This window comes from Paramormyrops kingsleyae, chromosome 25 (assembly GCF_048594095.1).
Source record: "Paramormyrops kingsleyae isolate MSU_618 chromosome 25, PKINGS_0.4, whole genome shotgun sequence".
Classification (NCBI taxonomy): Eukaryota; Metazoa; Chordata; class Actinopteri; order Osteoglossiformes; family Mormyridae; genus Paramormyrops; species Paramormyrops kingsleyae.
In genome coordinates, this window is record NC_132821.1 from 24,764,045 (window position 1) to 24,787,854 (window position 23,810).

At 47.1% G+C, this 23,810-nt stretch overlaps 2 protein-coding genes across 2 annotated transcripts in view; one reads left to right on the plus strand and one right to left on the minus strand.

Annotated features, from left to right (window-relative positions):
• Positions 1 to 7,471, plus strand: part of arhgap10 (Rho GTPase activating protein 10) — a 42,318-nt gene extending 34,847 nt beyond the window's left edge. Inside the window, exons 20-23 of the mRNA XM_072707107.1 lie at positions 566 to 719; positions 5,012 to 5,116; positions 6,139 to 6,230; positions 6,483 to 7,471. Of these exons, the coding sequence (XP_072563208.1) occupies positions 566 to 719; positions 5,012 to 5,116; positions 6,139 to 6,230; positions 6,483 to 6,571 (440 nt within the window). The 3' untranslated portion in view covers positions 6,572 to 7,471. The remainder of the gene's footprint in view (positions 1 to 565; positions 720 to 5,011; positions 5,117 to 6,138; positions 6,231 to 6,482) is intronic.
• A 3,255-nt stretch (positions 7,472 to 10,726) lies between these two features.
• Positions 10,727 to 23,810, minus strand: part of nr3c2 (nuclear receptor subfamily 3, group C, member 2) — a 64,652-nt gene continuing 51,568 nt past the window's right edge. The window contains exons 6-9 of the mRNA XM_023799151.2: positions 23,477 to 23,621; positions 20,653 to 20,783; positions 15,674 to 15,831; positions 10,727 to 14,703 (exon numbers count right to left, since the gene is read on the minus strand). Of these exons, the coding sequence (XP_023654919.2) occupies positions 14,548 to 14,703; positions 15,674 to 15,831; positions 20,653 to 20,783; positions 23,477 to 23,621 (590 nt within the window). The 3' untranslated portion in view covers positions 10,727 to 14,547. The remainder of the gene's footprint in view (positions 14,704 to 15,673; positions 15,832 to 20,652; positions 20,784 to 23,476; positions 23,622 to 23,810) is intronic.

The window sequence follows — 23,810 nt, forward strand, 5'->3', positions numbered from 1 at the left end:
TGTGTGTTAAAAAAAACATTATTTTCGATTTATTCATTTGTCTGATGCTTTTATCCAGAGCAACTTACCAGTAGAGCAGCGTTTGCCAATCCGGTCTTCAGGGACCCACAGTCGGTCCATATTTTTGCTCCACATTTTCAGAGCTGGGAGGGAGCAAAAACGTGGACCGGATGTGGGTCCCCGAGGACTGGATTTGGAGACACTGCAGTAGAGGGAAGCGTTACAGTTTGTGTGTGTTCCCTGGGATTTGAACGACCTTTGCATTGTTTGCACAGTGAGCACTTATTCACTGGTAGCAGATTACCTCACATAGCTCAATAACTTATGGATGTCTTCTGTTCGTAATTTTCATAAATTTCGATGTGTCACAGTTTAACGTCCTTTCATCCTTCCTGTCCTCTTTGATGTTGCTGCGCCGGTACTGTACTGGTTCTACTCACTAACCCCAAGAGTGTTGATTGACTTGGCCTCTGCAGTCTGCTCTCCCCTCCCCCCCTTGCCCCCACCCATTTCCACGCGGTTGCTGAAAATGGCCAACACTGTCTCGCATGGTTTTTCCCGTCAGTGTGCACCGGCATGGTCCTGGATGCCGTCTCCTTGGGCAGCGACGAGTCGGTCTCATCCCAGTCCTCCACATCCGGCTCGCCTACAGAGAAAACCCAGAATGCCCTGGGTGGGAGCGAGGCCAGCAGTGCCCGGGGTGTGGCGGACGCTGTAGGGTAAGTAGCCAGACAGTTACAGTAGAGTTTTTATTAGCCGGTGCTAAAACTGACGACCGATAAAAAATGACCGATCAATAAAAATGTAGTGCAAAAAGATGAACTACATCAAAGTGAGTGACTCGGTGGAGTGTAGCTGAGAGCTCTTCAGAACATACTGCCCTCATTTCTGCTATTTTTCTCCATATATACACCTGGCAAAGGATTCAGCAAATCCTGGCGTTTAGGCACATCTGCCTGTTTCGTGACTCAGTGATTCGCGGCTCGCCCTGAATTAACATCCTCCCAGGTGCACGCCTCGCTATCGCTGATGGGCTCGTATCCCGGCTTCCCAACGGGACGCGACCACACACACAACCGGCGTGGTTGTTTTTTTTGTTTTTGTTTTTTTTTTGAGGGGGGGGGTGGGTTCTCTAACCGCATGCCCCAGAACAAGTCACGACTGCGGCGCCCAGGTCAGACGCGAAGCGGAACGACCCGGCGCCGGCTGTGTTCGGCGCCATAGTTACGGTTGCAGGTCGAGACCCTGCCGATGCCCTCGTCCTTTTCTGCTGCGGTGAGCGTTTCCTTCTTCGCCCCCCCTGCCCACGTCGCCTCGACCTGCCTGCGGGTCAGCAGCCACGGCCTGGCAGGAGCAGAGTGCCCACTGTGCTCAGCACTGCTCCCCCCATGCGCCTCCCCCGGCTGCTCCATCTCTCTGTTCGCAGCGGCTCAGTGTGGAGGCTGCGCAGTCCCCCCCCCCCCCCCGCCCCTACCGGTCTGCCTTCCTGGGACTTTCATTTCTGCCGCTTGCAGTGCGCAGCCCGACTCGAATGCTGATGCAGGAGGTAACAATACTATGCCGCAAGATTCGGGCCTTTGCCGACTGTGCGGAATTGCCCGGAAATACTATTTCTCAGTCTCAGAAACAGGCTCAGAATGTAGGGTAGAGTACGACTGTGTACTGTCAGAAACAATGTATTATCTATTCTGTTCTCTTTGGGGGTTAGGTGCATCTCTTCCATGCTTGTTGGTGCGTCGGTGTGTAATCTCTGCAAGAGTCTTATCCTGTTCTGTTTTTTGAAGTTGCTCCTTCACTTGAAAGAGCGCAAATCTGATCTCTGTACATACATGTGTCTGTGTTCTCTACCCTAATGACCTCTAAACCCTGTCCCAGAGCCCGAAGCCCGGCCCAGCTAGGGCGATGTTCCACTGCAGCGTGACGTCCATGTTTGCACACGCCTTGGACCCAAGGTGCAAAAAGAATTTGCAAGCTGTTCATCTGGGTACTTAGTGGGGTCCGGGCTTAGGAGATGAGGGGGTGATTTATTGTTTGGTACGTTAGGGTGTTTCAGCTGGTTGAACACGGCCCGCTTGTCTCCCTCTCTCCTGGGGGGGGGGGGGGCTTTGAGCTGCTCAGAGTCTGGCCTCCCCTTGTGTTCATGTCCGCTGCCAGACCTCCTTCTGCTGAGCCCTCAGTCGTGCTGCGATTTCTCCTAACGAGGAACCGCGGTTTTACCCTGGAGCCTGTGTGCTATACCAGTCCAGAGGAGCAGCCCGCTCTGTCAAAGGGGGTGGGGGGGGGAGATCTGTCAGCTGCCGTGGAAGATTTTATAGCAGCCCAGTGCTGGGGGTTGCCAGATCTGGCACGTGCATCTTCCTGGTAATTTGCTGTTTTTCAAATTTTTTGAAAATCTTCTAAAATTGCAGAGAAGCATCATTGTGGTATTTGTGGGGCCGTGTGTGCTTCAGTGGGTTAGGATGCTGTGCCCGTGATCAGAAGGTTGCTGGTTCACATCTCAGGGGTCGGCAGTGATGTCACAGTTAGGCCCTTGAGATACAGGGACTGGCTGACACTGGATAAGATGTACATCGATATCTGTAAACTGATAATATTTTCTCTCTGCATGTATGTTTGTCAAGATACAATATGGAATTTTTGTCTGTATATACTGTGATTTACATGCGTTTTGTATTTTATGTCCACACTGATTAAACCAGGCGAGTAGCTCGAATTGCGTTGCCTAAAATAGCGTTTACAATTTTCCTGTCTCCTCAAAAAGCGGCTGTTACCCGGCTGGCGTTGCGCCCTGTGATTTTTATTTTTTTGTTGTTTCCAAGCAATCACAATATGAAATGACTGGAGCCTGAACTCACCCAGCAAGCTGCCGGCTCTGTCGATGCTTTTCACGGCGTCCACAGTACCTGCTCCTCGGGAAAGTGGGAGTTTTGACCTGGGTGCGCAACAGTCGTGGTCTGCGATCTCAGCAGCACGGTCCAGAGCCACAAGCGTTCCCCTGTGTGCCCAGGCCTGAGACCCCCCCCCGACACAGGGGCCGCTGCCCGTCCAGACAGCGCGAGGTTAATGAGCGCATTTGCTGCACTGCAGCGCTCGGTCCCTCCTGCGATGATGCAGCGGAGCGCCGGCCAGCCTCTGCAGAGCCATAAATCACGGATAACGCCACCGGCCCCGGAAAAGCACCGGAACGTCGCATCCGCCGCCCCCCCCCCCCCCCCCCCCGTGTACCGCAACTTCTCTCCGTCCACCCAATAATTGCCATTATTATCGTCTCTATGGGAGCAATCGGTGGCAGCAATTTACCGATTAAATCCTGCATTAGCATGTCCGCGGCCCAGGCAGTGCTGCGCTGTGTGGTGGTCGGACAGCAACCGGGGTGCCGGGCACCAGAACCTGCTACAAACGGACCACACTGATCCAATCATCTTACAATCAAAGTTACAATAATTCGGGCATCTGTGCTTTTTTTATTATTATTATTTGTGAATTAAAAAAACATTCACATTTTATTTTCAAAAAACCATGCTGTACACTGTGGTTCAGCTACTGTGCACGCACTGTTTAAAACATTCATTATCCCGCGAGGAGCTTTTACGGACGACATGAAACTTGCTTTGAGAAAATATTTAGAAACCGAATCTGTTTTGCAGCCTTCGCTGAAGAAGGCAGGAAAATAAGCCGGCCCGCTCTGGCGAAATCACACCCTGCGGTGTGAGGGCTGTTATCCTATCAGATGTTTCTTTTCTTGTCCTCTGTTATTAAAATTCACTTCTTTTTTTTTAACACTCACTGCTGTTAAAATGAACCTGCTTCAGTGCAGTATGGGCTGGGGAGGGGGGGGTGGCTGTTCCCAGGCTGTTTGCTCTCTTGGAAATAAAGTCTCTTAATTTGTTACCTTCGGGATAGTCTCTCCTCACCGATGCTGCCAAGTTCCAGAAAATGTCGACAGAGTTTATTTAATTGACAGAACAGTGCAGCTATGTGTTGATGCGTTTTATGATTTCCTCCGTTTTGCTTTTTCCCCGGGTTGCACGCGGCGGCGTTCGCCGTCCTCCCGGGAATGCCGCGTCTATGCAAAACTAATACACAGCCTCAGAGCCACTTAAACAGACCTCATCCTCCAGCAAACAAAGATGCAAGCAGCCGATTAGCCTTTTAGCTCACGCTAGCTAGCCAGGTGGAGAGGGGGCGGGGGTTGTCCCGTTAAACCAACAAGGAGGGTGTGGGGGCCTCACCCCCTGAAACACTCCCCAGGACTCTGAAAGCTGAGAGCACTTTAAAGTCTTATGGCTTTGCACCTTTACTGAGACTCTGACTGGCTCTGCACCTGACACACACACACACACACACACAGCTGCTGCACAGCCTGGTACCTGGAGTGTTTTTAAAGGACATATTTGCATCACATTGCTGCATTTTCCGGGCTGTCATGGGGCTTCATGTGCGCCGTAAGGCTGCAAGATCATGATCTCACTTTCATCATCCCCGCTGTGCATGTTATGTAAGTCAGCGAGTTATTAATCAGGACTGCAACTGGCATAATGTTTTGAATGATTCCCGGACAGGAAGTGGTTTCAGATCTGGGATTTTTTTCCTCTTTCTCCCGCCTCTCGGCCTGTGTTAATTCCCACCTCACATCCCAAGAAGCACTGCAGCGCATAGATGTTTACATCAGGTGCAGGCACGACACTAATTTACTCAGCTTTAAAATAACAAGCTACTTATAGCAGGAATCTGTGCTCCAGTGAGCGCCTCCCGCAGCGAGCGGCCTCGATGCCATCGCATTAAAGGGCCCGCTGCGTGCAGCTGTGGAGTGCATCTTCCTTCCAGAGGCCAGCCTGCCTGACTTTGCATAATGCGACACTTCTTCCATAGCTAATTGCCAAGACGAGACTTATAGGGCGGACGCCGCGGTCATCCTTCACCTGAAGTCCACGGCGAGGTCGCATCCATCGTCCGCTCGGGGGGCTTGGACGGGAGGAGAGCTGACGTCGTTGTGCCTTGTCCTTCGCAGACCTTCCACGGCCCTCTGGTGGAACCTTGCTTCCGTCTGCGCCGACGACCTGACCAGTGCGGCGTCTGCGGTGACCGCCTCCGACACCGACAGGAGGGACGAGAGGTACCCGCCGCACCCTCTGCCCAGAAATGCGCTCTGACATCAGCGTTCCACTGCCGGCCTCGATTGCGCACGCATCCGTGCATTTCCCAACCTCTCGGAAGCATAGCGGGCAACTCAAGCGAGAGCTGGACCCGCCAGCCGGTCTGGAATACTGGAAGCAGTGAATGGTTTAAGGGTACGGGGACAGAGAGCCGCGCCATTCTCAATGTGACAGTGTCCATCAGGCGCATCGCATGCAGCTCACTGCTTAGCGTCACATGCCTCTGTCCCCAATGCAAACGCGGTGGCCGGCATGCAAAGTGTCGAGCTGACAGCTTAGTTTGTTACCAACTTCAGCCGGTTTATGTATCATTCAGCAAGGCCCTCGCCTGCACGCCGGCCTTCTCAGAGGAAGCGTATGAAATATTTATCATGTTATCAAGTATTGAATGCTACCTGCCTCCACCTAGTAAGTCTGCCAGTTGAAATAAATATTTGTTCTCCCGCAGAGCCTTTGAAAATACTGCTGAGCCCAAAATAATAACCATATATTCTGCACACCAAACACATCTACGGCTTGCATTTCTTAGGCGGCTCGCGGTTAGATTTATCAGATAAGAACCACGAAGTATTTGTCAGAATAAGAGACTACGAAAAACAGCTGTAGGGGGGGGGAAAGGGGGCGCAGGATTTCTGTTTTCTGAATCTCCACTTTGAGCGCTAACTTTATATCGCAAGCTGCAGTTTAATTTGTCGTCGGTGTAGCTGGTAGGAGGGCTGGTGCCATAGAACAGCGTTTCCCGTCCCGGTCCTCTGGGACCCACAGCCGGTAAACATTTCTGCTCCCTCTCAGCTCCCTATCAAGAGCAGAAACGTGAACTGCCAGTGGGTCCCCAAGGACCAGATTGAGAGACACTGCCATAGAAGGTGACCAGGATGCTTAGCCAGACCAATCAGGAGGGACAATGGCTCTACCCCTTCATCCGTGTCAGGCATGGGGTCTGGTCCTCTGAACTTGCTGAGCTCCCTCCCTCCCCCCCCAGCATCCCGGGCCGCAAGGCCAAGGCGGTGTTCCCGTGTGAGGCCGAGCACGACTCCGAGCTGTCCTTCCAGGTGGGCGCCATATTCGACGACGGTGAGTTTATCCGCCATCGTGTTCTGCAGCCTATTCCTGGTGCATTTAAAAAATATATATATATAATAAAAAAAATGGAATAAATGAACTATCGATGGAAAAACTGAGCGTTGATTCAATAGACCTTCCAAACCGTGGAACATAGACGTTAGATTAGCATGTGCAGACTGCCACACTGGTGCTCCTTGGCAGTCCATCGTGCCGTCCGTGTTACCATTGCTGCTGTGTAATGGTCCCCCCCCCCCTCCACAGTGATAGTTTCCAGGGAGCCCGGCTGGCTGGAGGGTGTACTGGAAGGGAGGAGGGGTCTCATCCCCGAGAACTACGTGAAGATGCTATAACGGCTGATGTAGGAGTGGCACCTTACACATGGTATCCATGGTCTCCTGTGCTCTGCCCGCTCCCCCCCCCCCCCTCCCTCCCTGCCTGCCTCCCCAAAAAACCAACAGTCTGTCTCTGTCAGTAAAACCGACGTGCGTCTTAAATCAAAGTGCAAGAACAACGTACGTGTCTTAAGGAATGCATACCTGCAGCTGTAATTATGGCCGAGTGTATTATACCAAGAGGAAGCGCGTGTCATATTTTAATTAGCGAAAGCGTAAAGCTTTTGGGGCCTCTGCATGAACGCTTTCGTCTCCCTCTGGGCCAGGGGCTGCAGCTCCGGCATGTGCGGTTCCGTAACCCTTTCCTGCGTGGAAGGCGGCCTCACGTAAGAGCTGATCTAGAGACAGCCAGTCCGCTCCGAACGATAAAGCCTTCACTTTATTAGGTAGTATCACCACTGCAACCTGTCATTATAGTTACATTTTATTACATTTATATTATCAATACACTGTGAATGGACATTTTATATATTTCTGTTATATAAAATTCACAGCTGTTGTTGGAGTGAGATTCTTGTTAAATCTTTTTTTTTTTTTTTTTAAATAAAAATAAAATGCTCACTGTTCCTGAGCTGTAGCGAGCAGAATGAATGTCGTCAGGAAAGGCTGCCATTTTTATTTTTATTTGTGTTACACTTTAGAAAGTTTATGAATGTGTTGGTCACTTCTTTACCAGCTAATGTTTAGTGTTTTCTTCCTGTTTTTTTTTTTTTTTTTTTTAAAGTTTGTCTTTTTTTGTTTGGGATGAAATTTTGGATGAGGTTTGATTTATAAAGATTTTAAAGGTCCTGTCTATTTAATTTACAAACAGTGTATATACAGTATTTTACTGGTATGAAATAAAACCTGTTTTTGAAATTTTCCTGTGTGAAAGTAAGAAAATGTAAAATATATATGATGACAAGCTAATTAATTAGAATTCTATAGCTGGGCATGTTAAATTTGAACCGTTTTGTTATTGGAAAACCTCCATTTTCTTTGTTTTAAATTTGGCAAAAGCAATTTAATAATTTTTATATTGGGGGGATATTCAAGACATGAGTGTGGCCAGTTATCCAAAAACATCTTAATTATCCTTCGCTTTTAATACAGGGTGATGTTTGCTCATTAAGGACAATTATTCCTGACAAACTTGCAGTTCACCCGCTGGGACTCAAACCAGTGACCTTTTCGCCTGACGTCCGGTCCTTTAGCTGCTCTGCCTCCTGCTGGTGGAAGGTGAAAATGCATGACACGGAATTATCAGGTATCTCCATCTTTACATGTTTCCTCCCTCACTCCAAAGACAGGCAGTTAAGTGAAGCGGTATCGCTAAATTGCCCTTAGTGCATAATTATAGGTGGCCTGAGATGGAATGGCATCCCATCCATGGTGCCTTGTGTCTTGTGCTCTTTACATCTTGGATTAGACTTCTGGCTCTCTAATCCCCGTTATGGGCAATGGGTGGATTATTTAGTGTCATTTTTATTTGTGCTATCTGAGAATTAGCATGTAGAGTTAGCCTCTATCGTATTAGCACTGTGGCTAATCCGAAGCAGCCTCTTCTTCAGTATCGTTTGCCGAATGCTAGCGTTCGTTTCCAGCTGTTTCAGTCTGCCATGCACCATTTCAAATGTGTTAATATTAGGGTGCATCTGTGTAATTAATGTGAGTTACATCCAGGCCAGTGGGCGTAATATTTTATGTAATAATGAAGACTGGCTGCTTCAGGCACTTTAAGTATGCTGTCAGGCCATGCTAAAAAAAATACTCTGCAGGTTTGGGTGGGTGGTGGATCCCCCTGGCCCTAGGGATGGGGCACTTACATAATCAAAACGGGGCAGGGATAATGAGATGGGCAAATTATTGCGATTATCAGCCTCGAAAGGTCTTGGAGCTCCGGAGAGGCACGGCTGCGCTGAATCACCGCTTGTGGACGAGTGAGGAAGCCTCACTTTCTCCCAGCACTTTGAAAAGGTCAGTTTTACAAGAACACACCCCCTCAGTCCTCGTCCTAGGTGCGCATGGAAAAACTATACTGTCTTGGATGGATGGATGGATGGATTGGTGTGTGGGACCACCCAGATAGCCCTGATTATTTTTTTCCCTCCCTTTTTTTTTCCGTCACACAAATCCATTCACGTAATGGAAACTTGTATGTCCGACTGATTATTGTAATAGATCATTAGTTCTTAATACGCAGTGTTTTAATGACTATTACTGCGCATCATTGCAGACAGGCAAATACCCAACCAAAACAGCCACTCCGAATGAGGCGCTTACTTGACATAGGGCCCATTTAGGGTGTCTAGAAATATGCCTGTGACCTTTCACTCAGTCCCAGGTTGAGTTTAAATTATGTACTGGACTTTAAAAGAAAATGATTTTTTTTTAGTTTGTTGTGTAATAATGTGATGCAAAAAAGGGTAGGCTTGTTTTTTTTTTTTTTTTAAATCTGATTTACAGTTGCCACAGGACATCAGCTAGCCATCTCAGGTCCCATTTCAGTAAGGATGATGGCAATTCTCACATCCTGGCAAAGATAACGAATCCCAAGCACAATATTTTAGGTTCTGGAAATGATTCTGCTAACCGATTCCGCGAATCGTCCTGTGTTCTGCTTGCTCCTCTCCCGGTGTGCTGAAGTCAGACGTTTCGCATGGCCTGCACGCGTGTCAGCAGACCTCGCAGTGTACTTTCCATTTAGCAGTGCCCTTAGCGGCGCTCGCAACTGCCGAGTACATTTGCATTGGAAGCAGCCCAGAGTATCTTACTCTGGGGGCAGCAGTACCGTTACTCCGGATGGGTGCTTCTGCGTGATGGTGTCTCTCTTGCCCGGTGACGACGACATACCCGCAATCCGTCCCACATCCATCTGCCTGGCCGCGTGGTGGGCGGAGGGCCTCCCGTTGTTCGTTTTGTAGGCGGAATTCACATCATCGCATGCGAGGCGCGTTTGCATCAGGGCTTCCTGTAGGGGGCACTGCGGAACAATTCCCCCCCACCCCCGCTGCCTCGTACCTCAGTGTTTTTCCAGCATCTCTAACTGTTGCTCTGTAATAACCAACATTTATTTCAGAATGAGAGAGTGTTTAGATGTAGGATTAGGATGTAACATCATTATACTCCAACTTAATCCTCTGCCAGGAAATAAATAACCTAAATTCCTGTTAAGCAAAATACAGTTATTGCCACAGCCATCATCTCTCGCCTGTTGCATGATAATGGGCCGCAGTGTTTAAGTAGCACAAGTAATAATCCATATATTTGTTGAAGGGCAGGGGAATTAAAACATTTGCCGGTCTTTGCTGAAATAAACGACTGCCGTGTTGGGTTGGGGGGAAGGGGGGGGTGGTGGAAAAAGCAGCCGCGAAATCGGACCGATCCGCTAGATTTCGTTTATCTGGCACGACGGCACCGTGGGGGCTGCTGCGAGTCTGTGGGAGATTTGGAGTGGGCTGCGGATTTCATAAAAGAGCAGAAGCAGCCCAGCCTGCGCTGCAGTCTGCTACTTTGGCATGTTTGGAGATCGGTTTATAACAAGGTTAATGTTTAAGTCCTCCGGGAGTGATCTGCTCCTCTATATACGCATCCCTTCCCCCCTCCCCCATTTCCATTTCTCTCACGCTCTCTGTATCGTCTTTCTCTTATACTTCTCTGTTGCTATCGCTCGCCGCCCTCTCTGCTCCTGTGCAGATAGAATGGGCCTAAAGCCAACGCCAATGGCCGTTTTCTCTGAACCTCCCACAGTCATGTGACTAGCCCCCCCCCGCGGTGTAGGAAATCCTCCTCCCACGCCTATCTGTCAATAGTCTGTATACTGGATGTAATTAGGAAGAGAGTTTAAAAAGATGCAGAGTTAAACTGATGCGTAACATGAGGCCAGGCAGCCAGCCGCTATTTACATTAAAAACACACACTTTGAATAGTATGGCTCACTGACACGTCTGACCAGCAGAGTCTCAAACCGGATTCGGTACCAGCGTATTTTGTATGTTTATAGCCGAAATGTGATGCTGCTTCTCTGTTCTGCCGGAGTGCTGTACGAAGCAGATGCATTTTATTTCAACTACCAAACACAGCAGTATGACATTTGTGCATTTTTCTTCAGTCTGAAGGAACAGAAACGCATGATTTTGTTAAAGGGTTTATTAGAATCCCTCACTGGTTTTTTTTTTTTGCAAATACAATTAAAGCAATATTTGCTTCAAGATATACAGTAAGTTGGTAGGAACTAATCGTTTTGCATTTTTTAATAATGAAGTATGAAATGTACTGTGAATATTTGCAGACAAATATTGTACAAAGCATTGGATTAAAAACGACAAAAAAAAAATCAACTAGTAACAGAAACACAGGGAACTGTTAGGGATATGGCTTAATTGCTCTACTCTGGATTAATTTATACAGTAGTGAAAACACATTAGCTCCAGTTTTAACCAATTAGATTTTATATCAAAAAGGATAAAACCTTATGATTGATAAACAACTAAAATACTTGCATTGCACAGAAATAGTATGAAGTGAAGTCACTTTTTTTTGTTTTTTATGCACAACTGTCAAAATACCTTTTCGAAGCTACATATCTTTAACTGTACAGATTTAAATTGCACTGTGAAAATACAGGTGCATAGGCTTGTAGCTGGACAAGCAAGATCATAAAATGTCTCTGTGCAAGACAGCTTGCTAAGTAATCAGATGGCGTGGACAAAAGTAAGTCTGGAACAGCGAAAAGACGCTCAAACTGAACAGGAAGGGATGCCTGATATCCGGCCTTTTAATTTAAAACAAAAAAAAAGCACTACTTCACTGCTTCTTAACCCTCATGTGCAAAGTCCCTCTAAGCCTGGATTCGGGACAAGCCGTCAGAAATAGACTGTTTTCTGCAGAGTACACCCTTCAAGTCCAGCCTCCGAGATACAGACACCCGTAAGGCTGAGCTCTCACTTGAGCTTTTGCTAAAATAATCCGAGACCAAGATAGAAACGCTAAAAAAAAAAAAAGTATATCTTTTATGGTTTCCGTAGTGACATCTCCCTTTCCCTGCTTACCATCTCCAGAATAAAATCTCGGCAGAATTGGGATCCCGATCAGTCTGTCACTACTGTAAACTGCCGATTTTTCTCTCAACTGGTCACATTCCGTATTCTAACAGCAGAATCCTAATAGGTACACTGTCAAGTAAATTGTGTTTATAGCTATTGAATGAACCAGTTGTTAATTAGACTTCAACATATTTCTTTTAAATCAAGTTTCATCAAGGGACAAATTATCGGCTTCAGCTCAAACCATTGTTTTTCTGTTTTTCTTTTCTCTTAACAGAGATAATTGGCTTTGCCAATTAACGGTCTCATCGAAATAAATGAGCATTAAAAACCATGTATTTTTTTTTTTAGCAGACATCTTTAAAAATCTAACACTCAGGTAGTTTGGTATTTCTTTCGTTTTTGTACATTCATTAGGTTTGCCAAACGATTCTGACTTCTCCAATTCTGGTACCAACTCCAAAGACCACGATAGTCTAAATCTGGGCATGTTTTGGGGCCCACATTAACATACAGTAACATCCAACAAAAGAAATGAAATATACTACTCAATATAATGACTCACTTATTTACAACATACTGTAAAATGGTAAATTATGAGATAAAAAGGCACAAATTTCCCTTCTTAAATACACTGTAAACATCTCTTCAATAAGCATGCATAAACATTTCACTTTACAAAAATTTTTTTTTTTCCTAGACAAAGTACTTAAATATTGTTTCCAGCAAAATATAATTCTTCCAAAAATACTTTCCCATTCTTCCTAAGAACCATTAACATTAATTCTACTTTATATATATATATATAAAAATGGAAAGAAAAGGGGAATCAAAAGAAACTTCTTACAGCTTGATTCAGGTCCTTCAAAAATGTTCTCACGCAAGAAAATGTACGCAAAGGGCACAGGTCACAAAATGGAGGCTGTTCTCAATGTGCACGTCACAATTCTGCCAAAGGCCTTGTGCAGGGAACAAAAAAAAAAAAAAACGCGCACACACAAAGCACCTCATTGTGATACGATAAAGCAAATTATAAGGGTAGAAACCGAGCTGCTTCTAACCTTTCGTATCTCTTTTTCAGCCACGCAGCAAAGCTAGTAATTAATTAATGCCTCTAACGTCACATATAATCTTCTGTGCAAATCTAAGGTGGGCAGTTAGAATGTAGGTATATCCTGTGAGTGACGACGGGGAAATCGCCCTGCGATGTCTGTCACTGCCGCTCCTTTTCTCGGATCCCGCCACGTCAACCGCCCTGCCAACTCGGAGCAGTTGGCGCTGTGTTTACCGTACGGTATTAGGCGTCCGCTATTATTGCCTCGTCGAAAAGGGATCTCCAATACTATATTTTATATGGATAAAATATCAATTACAAAATGGTCCAAACCTACAGAATTAGCCCAATGAACATAAAGTGATGTGAAAATACTGAAAAAAGAAATAAGTTGACTGACATATCAGTCACCGTCTGTTACCTTACTGGGTACTGTAAGCTTATTTAGTATAGAATCTAAAAATGTTATTTAACACAATGCAATTTACTTCTGCCAGGTAAGTATATTCCTACTCTTTACTCAGCGTTAAAGTAGACAAATTTATGTTTTCAACTTTATTTTTAGGTTCCAGTACAAATGTTTCTGCTCATTGTAAAAACTCGGTGTAAATTGTCGCGTGCAGCGCACAAGACCCACAGTCAGTCTGTATGCAGCAAGCTTTACATTATAATAAAAAGCACCACCCTGTTTGAAAAAAAGGTTTATCTGTTAGATGTGATTTTAAAAAACCGTTGCGATGCATTCCTAGTTTTTGGCTGGAACCCTGAAATAAAGTGTACTTACTGTTTTTTACAAAAAGCTGGTTTAAGAGAATGAGTAATCGACCTTATGACTATAAACAGATGTAAAATTAATGGCAGACAAATTATGGGAAAGATTTGAGTATATTACAGTCACACATCCTATCAAGGGGAAAAAGAAACAGTTAACGCCATATTGCAAACAGAACCAAGTCAAACCGAGATTCTGGTCTTCTGCATGTCGTCCAGCGGAGGTTTTGGACCAAAATGATTCCCAGCATTCCTTAATGCATATTTGTGTGTGAAGTCCAGCATCAGCAGCTCCACAGCCCACCAGTACGCTGAAGCTTCCCCAGTCCCCAATTTCCTGTACAGAGCATCTTCCCACTAAAAACAATTAATCTGATTATTTCTATCTTGCATATCAGTAAAAGCTTGATTGGTGTTTGATGCTTATGCACAAAGGTGTTTTTTTTTGTGAATATATATTTATAATATATACTTATCAGATTACTTTTACATATTGTTTTTATGCTACGTTCCAATTTATGGTTGAACTCCTATAGCCCTTGCAGATGCTGAGATATCGATATTAACCTCACGTCCAGGACGTTTCCTAGATGCAGAAGATGGCACCTCCTTCTTTAATTAAAGTGTTTTCGTTTGCAGTGTTGACATGACGACCAACGTACTGCAAAGGGATGGCTTCTGTTTGATTTCGTTTGTAAAGGTAGCCATACTGTGTGAAAAACAGTTTTTTTCCCCCCCATTGGTGTGAGGGCACATGTCCGCATGGCCGTGAAGGTGTGTGGTTTGACCCAACAGACGTATGGCTTAGTATCCATCAGGAGGCGCCGTCACCGCCGTCTTTGTCACCGTCTTTGGGGGTACGGGTCTGCTCCGTCGTGTCAAAGTGCGTCACAAGCGCTTCATCCTTTTCAGGCAATCGCCCCGTTGCCACTTCTGCCGCTGCCATTCCAAGCTTTCTGTGCTCCTCCCCCCCCCCCTCCCCCTTCCCATTCCATCCACGAGTGCACGGGGTCGAGGGTGGCCCACTTCCGGCCGAGACCCCACTTTCTCTCTCCCTCTTATCTGAGCCGAGTGCCATCCCTCCTTCACTTCTTGTGAAAGTAAAGCGTGTGCGTCAGACCGGACTCCACCTTCGATATCTGGTCGCTAATGATCTCCACCAGCATGTCAGGAAACTCCACCTTCAGGGCCTGCGACTCCCGGAAGGTGTAGAAGCAGAAGTCTAGAAGGTTTCCCACCAGCTGGAGACAGAGATGGTCAGAAATTACACATTTCCACACTGATTGGCTATTTGTTCGCAATGCTAACGAAAGAGAAAAAAAAAGTACCAGCAATTGTTACAAAAACAAGCAAATCACAGCGACTGAATTTCATCTCACAAAGTTAAGATCAAATCAACTTTATTCCCCGCCATTTGTTATTTTCAAAAGTAGGTCACGGGCCTAAAATGCCCGAAAGCTTCTTTCAAATAAACTCTCATTCAGGACTTAATTCAAGCACTTCCGAACGCCGACTAACAAACAGATGCCGGCTGGTAAACAAACAGTAGCAGATGGAACTCAATAGTTCATCATCCCAAGCTGAAATTCTGAAAATGCCGGGGAGAAACTTTTAACTATTTAAAACAGATCGGAACGCTCGCCACGGAAACGTAACAGGTTTTAGGCGTGTAGATAGAAGATATATCCATATGGTTCATTATACTCCGCAGGAACTATGGTTCATCACTTAGGGCGGTATGGGTGGGAAAGCGAGGGAGCCAGATCTCAATGAATCAACCACTGCTGTTCAAGTAGCTTCTTCCCCGCTCAACAGCTCGACGTTTCTGTGCACAGAGCTCGCCTTCACAGACCCGAAACAGGCTGCACGCTCCTCCGTAAGTCACAAGGTCTGGAGCGCACTGGGTTATTGTCACAAAGCCGTTCTCGAAAGGAAGTATATCCGGCAATAATAAAAGGCACGCATTGTCTACTGTGTGCGTTTTCCCCGAACAATTGGCAATTCAAATATGCATTAACGGGTCAAAATGGTACTCTAAAGCAGATGAGACTAAAGCTCAACGAGTTTGCAAACACTCAAAAAAGTGTAAGCATATTTGAGGTAATATAGAAATATGTTCGATACGAGCACTGATTTGATGTGTTCTGTCTGAATGAGTGACACAATTTAACGTGTAATTCAGAAATGGGCAGCGGGTGGCGTCACACTCACGTCATGCATGGCGTCCAGTAACTTGGTCAACTGGAAGAACCGCTGCCACGTCTGGCCCGAGTTGTTCGTGGCCTTTCCCACTGACCTCCGCAGCTCCTTGATGTAGTTGACTCTCATCTCCTCAAAGGCAGCCTGGTTCTTCAGACCATCTTTGGGAACTGTGAGGACAGACGCACATCTTATTACATTCACGGCAGGTTTGATAGAGCTGTTTATCTCCCTCATCTTCAGTCCTGACATACGGCCTACACACGTGTGAAGCTGCCTTCAGCTTTTCAAATACACTCGCGTTGTGCCCATGGTTAATACTGTGTTAGATCGATTGCCTGCTGAAAGCTACACAGGTGGGACCCAGAGAACAAAATGAAACAATGAAAATGGTGCCTCCAAAAAATAAAAAAAAAAACAATAAAACAAATTGTACCTGCAAAAATAGAGGAAAACAAATTGTGCACCTTATGAGCAAAATGTAATACAACAAAATGGTGCTTCTCGATGAACAAAAATGAACAATGAAGAGTTAAGTACTCACTAGTACATTGTTTAAAATCATCAAAAATTTACTCAGCTTTTTAGTTTTACTTTCATTTGATACTCTCAAACACAAAGCGGCAGTATAAAAAGCACTTAAGTGCAAATATTATTCCTTTATTACCATAAAATGACAGCTCAATCCCTCTTAGAAATACCATCTCTCCAGTTCAAAAGTAATTAATTACATTTTTCAGTTTCTGGTTTAACTGGCACTGCAAGCAACAAAAAATATTTTAAGGACGTTGAAAAAAATTCAGACCAATGCCATTGACAGACAGATCAATTTTTAAGAAGATGAGAATGTGTAACAAAAGTTTAAAATAATAACTGATGTAGCAAAGGGCATCAGAAGCAAAGATTATGTCCTTGGCACGTCAGTGAAGCCAGGGCCAGTGCGATAATGACACTGTGTCCAGAGGAAAACTCTAATATGTTCTTACTCCTTATTCCTCTGAGAGTAAAGGCTTCCTTGGAACACAGCCAAACATTTCAATGATATTCAGAAAAATACTTCTTTCTAGCTTAACGAATAGCTATCATGTTTCCGAAATAGCATTTGAGATTAAAACAAAAACCAGTTTGGAGCCTTGGCTTTAAGGTTTAACGCTACACACTTCTACAATGCATAGCTGGGGAAAGATGGGTTCACATTAGACACCGAACAGCACAATATTAAATGTCAAACTTCCGGATATAGAAGAGGTTTCCTGAATTTCAGTTATTTATTCCTAATCATTCTCAACCAAAAAAAAAAAAAGAATCTGCGTCTTTTTTGCAGAGACTAGATTGCCATCATCATCATCATTATTAATTCTTAATTATCACTATTATTATTAATTATGATTAATATTGTTGTGGTTGTTGTCGTCAAAGAGCACGGGACTCACGGTCACGGCATTGTTCTGTTTGCATTCCGGGAGATTCACTGGGACAGTTCGCTGTCCGACATGGGAATTTAAGGTTTAAGGTGCTGAATTTAAGGCTATTCGTCATTCATACTTCGTGCATTGGCCCCTCTGACACACCCCTGCGGCAGGTGGGGGGGTACGCTCCCACGGGCCCCATGTCCAGCAGGACGGCACTGCGCTGATATCCCCGAGCTCTCGCTGGTTCCCGGCACCCAACCAGCAGGGGGTCTCTGGCACATTCCGGGGAACACGCCTGTCTGCTACCTGCACAGCGTTCATTGGGCAGAGGCTGGCATTTCAGGACTGGTCCTCCAAGGTGAGGGCGGCCGTGCTGGCTTGCTAATTGCTGCTAACTGGTCCTCTGCCAGTTAGAGGCACAGCTCAGCCTGACTGTCTTCACACGGCTCAATTTACCACCGGACGTTACCGTGGCGATTCGCTACCCGCTACCCACTGCTCCCATTATACTTTTAACACCGATATCATCAGCGGAATATTTTGCAATCCTGTCACATGACCCGGTGAGTATCTGAGAACAGTGGTCGCCAACCAGTCGATCTTCAAGACATTGCTAGTCAATCCCCGCACCCTGTCAGAAAAATCTATGACCAGCATAATGTCCTAATACAGTGTTGCTACTTTGTAAAAGAAGCTCTCATTGTATAAAGGACTGGAGACCACTGTCCTGGAATGTTACCTGCAGAGAAACCTACTAAAATGCTACTAGAGATCTCAATTTGTATTCCACACAGTTTGAAACATAAAATATAATAGAAAAGACTAAGTATTGACCATTTGCATGCATGAAAAAACGCACGTTTCAACTGAATGACTTCATCTTGCTAGAGGGCGGACTGTTCGATAATAACCGACCAATGGGATAAGGGATGGGGTTCTCGTCAGCTTAAAGGACTTAAGAATGTATGTCATCGGCCTGCTATGACGCTTCCACATTCAGCTCAATTCGGCGTGCCTGGGGCCTCTCCCCAACGTGGCCCCTTGCATCAGGGCTGTCCCTCGTGTACGGTTTAAATGACAAAATTAAAAAAACGGCAGTTTGCACGATCAATCCAGAAAGGCAGATCTCCTGAAGATCTGTACGACATGCGGCTGCGAGGCTGCGCCCCCCAATCTGTGTACGACACTTGTTCATGCAAATTAGTTCTCAAGTCACCCAGCAACGCCATTTTTTTTTTTTTTATATATATATATATAGCAAGAATTCGGTTACCGTACGCAGACCTGCTAGATACGTTTTTTTTTTTTTTTGTCAATGTGGCATTTTCAGCAGAAGGCAGCAGCCTCGTAGACTGTGCATGCGAAATCGAGTCGGGAATGTGCATTACAGGACGTTTATTTCTCGAAGAAGTGCCTGAAATAATGTGTGGCTCCGTCCAAAAGCCACAGAGAATATCCTGCTTAGGATTCCTGCCCTTTAAATCTAACTTCTGACTGCGTAGCCTGGTGTCTCGGACGTCGTGAATTTGTCCTTAGCTAGATATCGGAAATGAGGTTTCACAATGGCCGGGTGAGAGTCCAGCCAAGGTCAAAAGGGTAGCTCCACTCTCTAAATGCAGCAAATGTAGCCCGTGGGCTCAAACATCTTTCACTTCCTGTCTGGCTCTCAAAGAAAACTTCCTGTAAAAAAAAAAAAAAGATTATAATAAAAATCACGAATGACTCCTGACAGATGAAACGGACAATAAAGACTGCAATATGTGAGGGAGCCTCATAATCATCTGTAAGCGGGAAATTCTGGGTCAAAGAAAAAGAAAAACAAAAGAATTAAGGGGATTAAAGGGAGGGAAAAAATTAAAACAGATGAGGACAACCACAGAACGAGCAAAAAAAAAACAGCATAATAAGACTAAACAGCCAATAAATTAATTGTGTAATAAACCTCCCTGAGACACTTTAGTGAGTTTTATGAAAAGGACAAAATAAGCTTGATGGAAGTCATGCTGGAAATATATTTGAAACCCGGGGAGTAGTTGTAACCGGCCGCTCAGAGGTGGTACCGAGAAGAGACAGGGGCACCGTGAGTCGCTCTTTAAGAGAAGCCACTGAGGCCCTGCATGCTGACAGAGCCCAAGCACCCCGCGGGGGAGGGGGGCCGAGGCAGCAACCATACTCAAAGTGTCTGACATGCGGCGGAGCTGAGATTCCCCCGAGATCCCCATGACAGGTAGGCCTCGCTGAGCCGGCCTGCCTCCTGCCTTAGGTTCCGACGTCGCAGGCAACCCGGGGCCTCCTGGAGGAGAACCTGAGGCTGCGGGCCGGGCCGGGCCGGGCCCTGCAAGACCTTCACCAGGCAGCCACATGAAGCCCAGCACCCACCCGTTTGATGCGGGGCAAACGAAAACACACAGAGAAACAATGTAACAAAATTATAAAGAGCCGTAAAGGTACAATGAATGAAAACTACAAACTGCTATGTCACATAGGCGAGCTTTGGCCTGTAAACACTAACCTATAAAGACCTATAGCTTCACATTTAGGTAACTTAAGTTTTTTGTTTTTCCAAGGATATTTAAGAGGTTTTACGTCCAACTGAGGATGAACAGACTAGAAACCCCAAAGGATTGGGAGAAAAGTCTCAATCCATCCTGAAATATCAGTCCAAAGTCACTTAAATGAGTGCGCGTGTGCAAACACACACACACACACACACACACACACACAATACGTAAATTCCAGCATCTTCCTGCGTAAACAATGCACCCCAATCTGCTTGGAAGACAAGGACACAGTGGAAGCAGTAGCCATCTTTGCCAGAGGCAAACATGTACCTCGCTGAAGGTATAGTGACTGTGATAAATATTTCCACATCTCGAGACATCTCATTTTTTTTTCCCTCCCAGAGACAGTGGCCTGGTCGCACCCCATTCCGCTGTGGTGGACCCCTCCAAACCCCGCAGAGCCGCGCTCCACAGATCTCTCTGTCCATACTTATCTTGTTCCTGCTCACAAACAAATGTCAAGGAGCTGCGGAAGATCTCCAACTCTCGCGCCTGTCAGCGGGCTGCCCGCTGTGCGCTGTCGTGCACAGGTGCATCTTGGGAGATCCGCCATGGCGGCACTCAGCGGGACGCGGGGTCGCGCCGTATCTTTAACCGTGCTGCTCCCTGCTGGCCCAGTCGAGTGCGCGGCGTCATTTTCCCACCCCCAGCAGTTTGCAGGCACTTCAGCTTGTTACCGTGGTCATTACCGAGCACTTTTGGATGTCAGGTGACAATGGGATTTTTTATTTTATTTTTTTTTTTCCGCTCAGCTATGCAAATACACACGGGATCTGTTAACGGGACTCAGCCTTAACTGATCAGATGGCAACTCTATTTAAATAGACCTCACCGCCTCTCTCTGAGGCTACACAAATGCGAAGAGGATCACAGCCACTGCGAGTGGGCAGGAGGAAGAAAGGGGCGGGGTCAATAAGGGGCGGGGTCAATTAGGGGCAGGGTCAATAAGGGGCAGGGTCAATAAGGGGCGGGGTCAATACAGGGCAGGGTCACCAGAAAAGGGGGCGGGATCACTCACCAGTGCTGAGCAGCAGGAGCACTTTCATGGCCAGGTACTCGTCATAGGTCAGCTGCAGCCGCATGAAGTCCTGGCTGACCTGACGCATGCCGAGGCACAGGTCGTACATGGCCGACTGCTGCATGCGCTCCCTGCAAGGGTGGATGGGGGCGGGGGGGGGAGTTAGGGTGACATCAGTGTGGTTCCTGTGTGAGATCGGCCAGATCTGATTGCAATCAGAGGAACCACTTCGGCCCCACACACACACACACACACACACACACACACACCCCTACGAAACTCTCGCGCCAAGGCCAGCCGGCGCGGTAATCAAAGCCGTCCGGTTGTAGAGTCCAGCGAGCGCACGGCGACGCGGAGTTCTCCATCTCAGAGCGACAAGCAGCAAAGGGCCACGGTCACCAGACGGCTAATTAACGCTCACGCGGCAGATGGCGCAAATCTGGGGGGGCGGAGGCGCTCTGGATGCCCACACTCCTCATCCCTGCAATGTCGACCGCAAAATAATCAATTAATCAAGGCCTGGGGGGAGGGTGGCCACATTCGTATCTGACCCCTATGCGCCACATACACAGCGTTATATGTGCAAACAGCCAATCCCAAGGTGTTTGTGAACAAGCGTTATCCTTGCACAAATGTCCTGTTTACAAGTTTCCGTTCCTTAATTAGCCATATTACTTCATAATTCTTCTCTCTGCGGGGGCACGCACATGAAAACGGATAATTACACTGCGGCGTTTACTAATCTCTATATTTATATGCCCGCTTATTTTGGATGGAGATTTGAAAATAACACCTTTCTGGAACCAGCTATACTGCGACTGCACGCCCCACGGAAGCACACCGGCCACATTAATTCCGCCGCCTCGCCCCGATATCGCAGGCTTTACCGCGCCTCTAGAACTTGTTACGCTGCGATCGTCAGGATTTCGCTCAGGTAGCCCTTAGCCGAACGTCGCGTGATTAACCGTTCCGGCGCTCGCCGAAGCCCCCTCAGAGGGTTGACCTGAAACGCGGGGGCCCCTCGATTCCCCGAGCATCCTGACACTCTCCACTTGGAGCAACTGCTGGGAAGGGGCTCATTGTGAAGGGTCCTCCTGTCGGCTCTCGGGAAGAAAGCGAGCGGACGGAACCAGATGCGGCAGCTCAGACGGCCTTCCAGGAGGGAGCCCCGCTTCTCGAATCCAGCGCGGGTGTCAGACAGCGGTGCTGCTCAGGGGGCTGCATACGAACGCCCCGGGTCCTGCCGACCACGGCAGCACGGTCGACAGCTAGCCTGCCTTCTGCTGGCAGCCACCCGCGTTGCTATGGCAGACTCGGCGTCATGTGGCGGCTACAGGGACGAGCCGGGAAGTCAGATCGCCGCGGGGGGAACGGCGACAAGTGAGCGTGAGGGGAGCGAATGGGGGCAAAATTCAAACCCTTCCCTTGGCGCCGTAAGGAAAGACCACTAGACTTCCTCAGAAGAGACACATATATAGCCACAAAACTTCCCAAATGGGTTCTTTTAATCGTTGAGCCAGATTAAAGCATCAAGCCATCCATGCCTCTTTCATGCTATTTATTTCCCGTTAGTTATTTCTGCTTGGCCGAGGGAACCAGTCTTGACCTGTAAAGTCAGCATGTTTAAAGGTAGGTACCTTCAGAGATAAGCCCCGCTGTAAGCGGACTCTTCAGCACAAGGCAGAACCGCCGATCAGTCAGATGTCAGAATAAGGCTCCGCGTTCCCGGCCTACGTCACACGACTCCCTCACTGCCGTGATGACAGAGGTGACACAGGGCGACCTGGTTTTTCGACCAACAAAGGCCCTAAATCAGCTGGGGCTTTTCAGCTGGCAGTCATGCAGGACCTGCACACTGCTCTGTGGAGGCCGGCATAAGCTGCAGTAATTTAAAGGAAGAATAACACATATTCCCTGAGCTTTAAACAGAGGAAACATCCACCTGCCCATCTTCTAGGGGTCTTGGGGGACAACAGAGACGGAGGAAACAGCCTGAATGGGATGACAGTCCATAGCAGGGCTAACATACACCACACACACACACACACACACACACACACACAGAAAACACTACAGGCAATTTAGAGGCACCGATTCACCTGGCTGTCTATCTTTGTAACCATCTCACACACACACATCGCAGGGGTAAAGTTCAAACCCTCCCCATCTCTGGATTTGTGAGGCAGCAAAGCTTGAGGCTAACTGGTTTAAAGTGTCCGAAAAAAAGAAAGAAAAAAAGAAAAAAAACCTTCAGCCAAAGTACCATCAGCTGACTAATTTCCTAACTGTGATATGGCACAGACCAGGTTGGGTATCAAGTGCTCATCTGTGAGCTTCATGGCCCGTTTCACGTCTCGTGCATCTCAACGAGTGGCCTGTAGGGGTCACTTCTTGCCTCCTTTAACTTTCATCTCCATTAGCCCGACGCGGACAGGCCGTAATGCATCTTCCACGGGGCTGGGAAACGCTGCTTCATAGTTCAGACTCCAGTGTTTTCTGGTCAAATAAACTGCAGATCCTCCATTGTATTCGCCCCGCGCCGCTCTTTGATCGAGTGTGCATAACTGAGGAACAATACTTCTGTGTAATCACTTCCTTTTTCAGGGACAATAAGCCCATTATGGTAACAATCTCTGCCGTCAAGAAAACAGGCCCGCAGCTTTTGAGTTTTCCACTCACTCTCAATTCAACTCTCTGAGGAGATCGTGGGATAGGGACAGATTTAAGCACGCGGGCAAAATCCTGTGCAGCTGATGCGGGTGAAATGAACACAGAGCCGCACATGCATGCACGCTCAGGGACGGGGAGGGACGCCCGGGCTTACTCATTGAAAATCAGATCCGGGGCGAAGTAAAGCATCTGGCCGTTGGTGTGTTTGTAGGATCGCCAGCTGAGTGCAAAGGAGGACAGACACATCCAGGAGTACTGGATGAGGGTGATCTGGTCCTCGATGGGCAGACTTCGGAAACCTGCGGGAAGAGAAGGGAACGTGAGCGGCCGTGCCAACGCCGGGCACAATGGATCAGAGTCGAACATCACGCGACACGCCACCACTTACGCTGAAGTTATTCAGCATAAATGGTTTCGGCGCGAAAGCCGCGGCGTGACCTGGCTGAGACGAGAGCCCGTAACTGCAAGGTGACGGGCCTGGCTTTTTA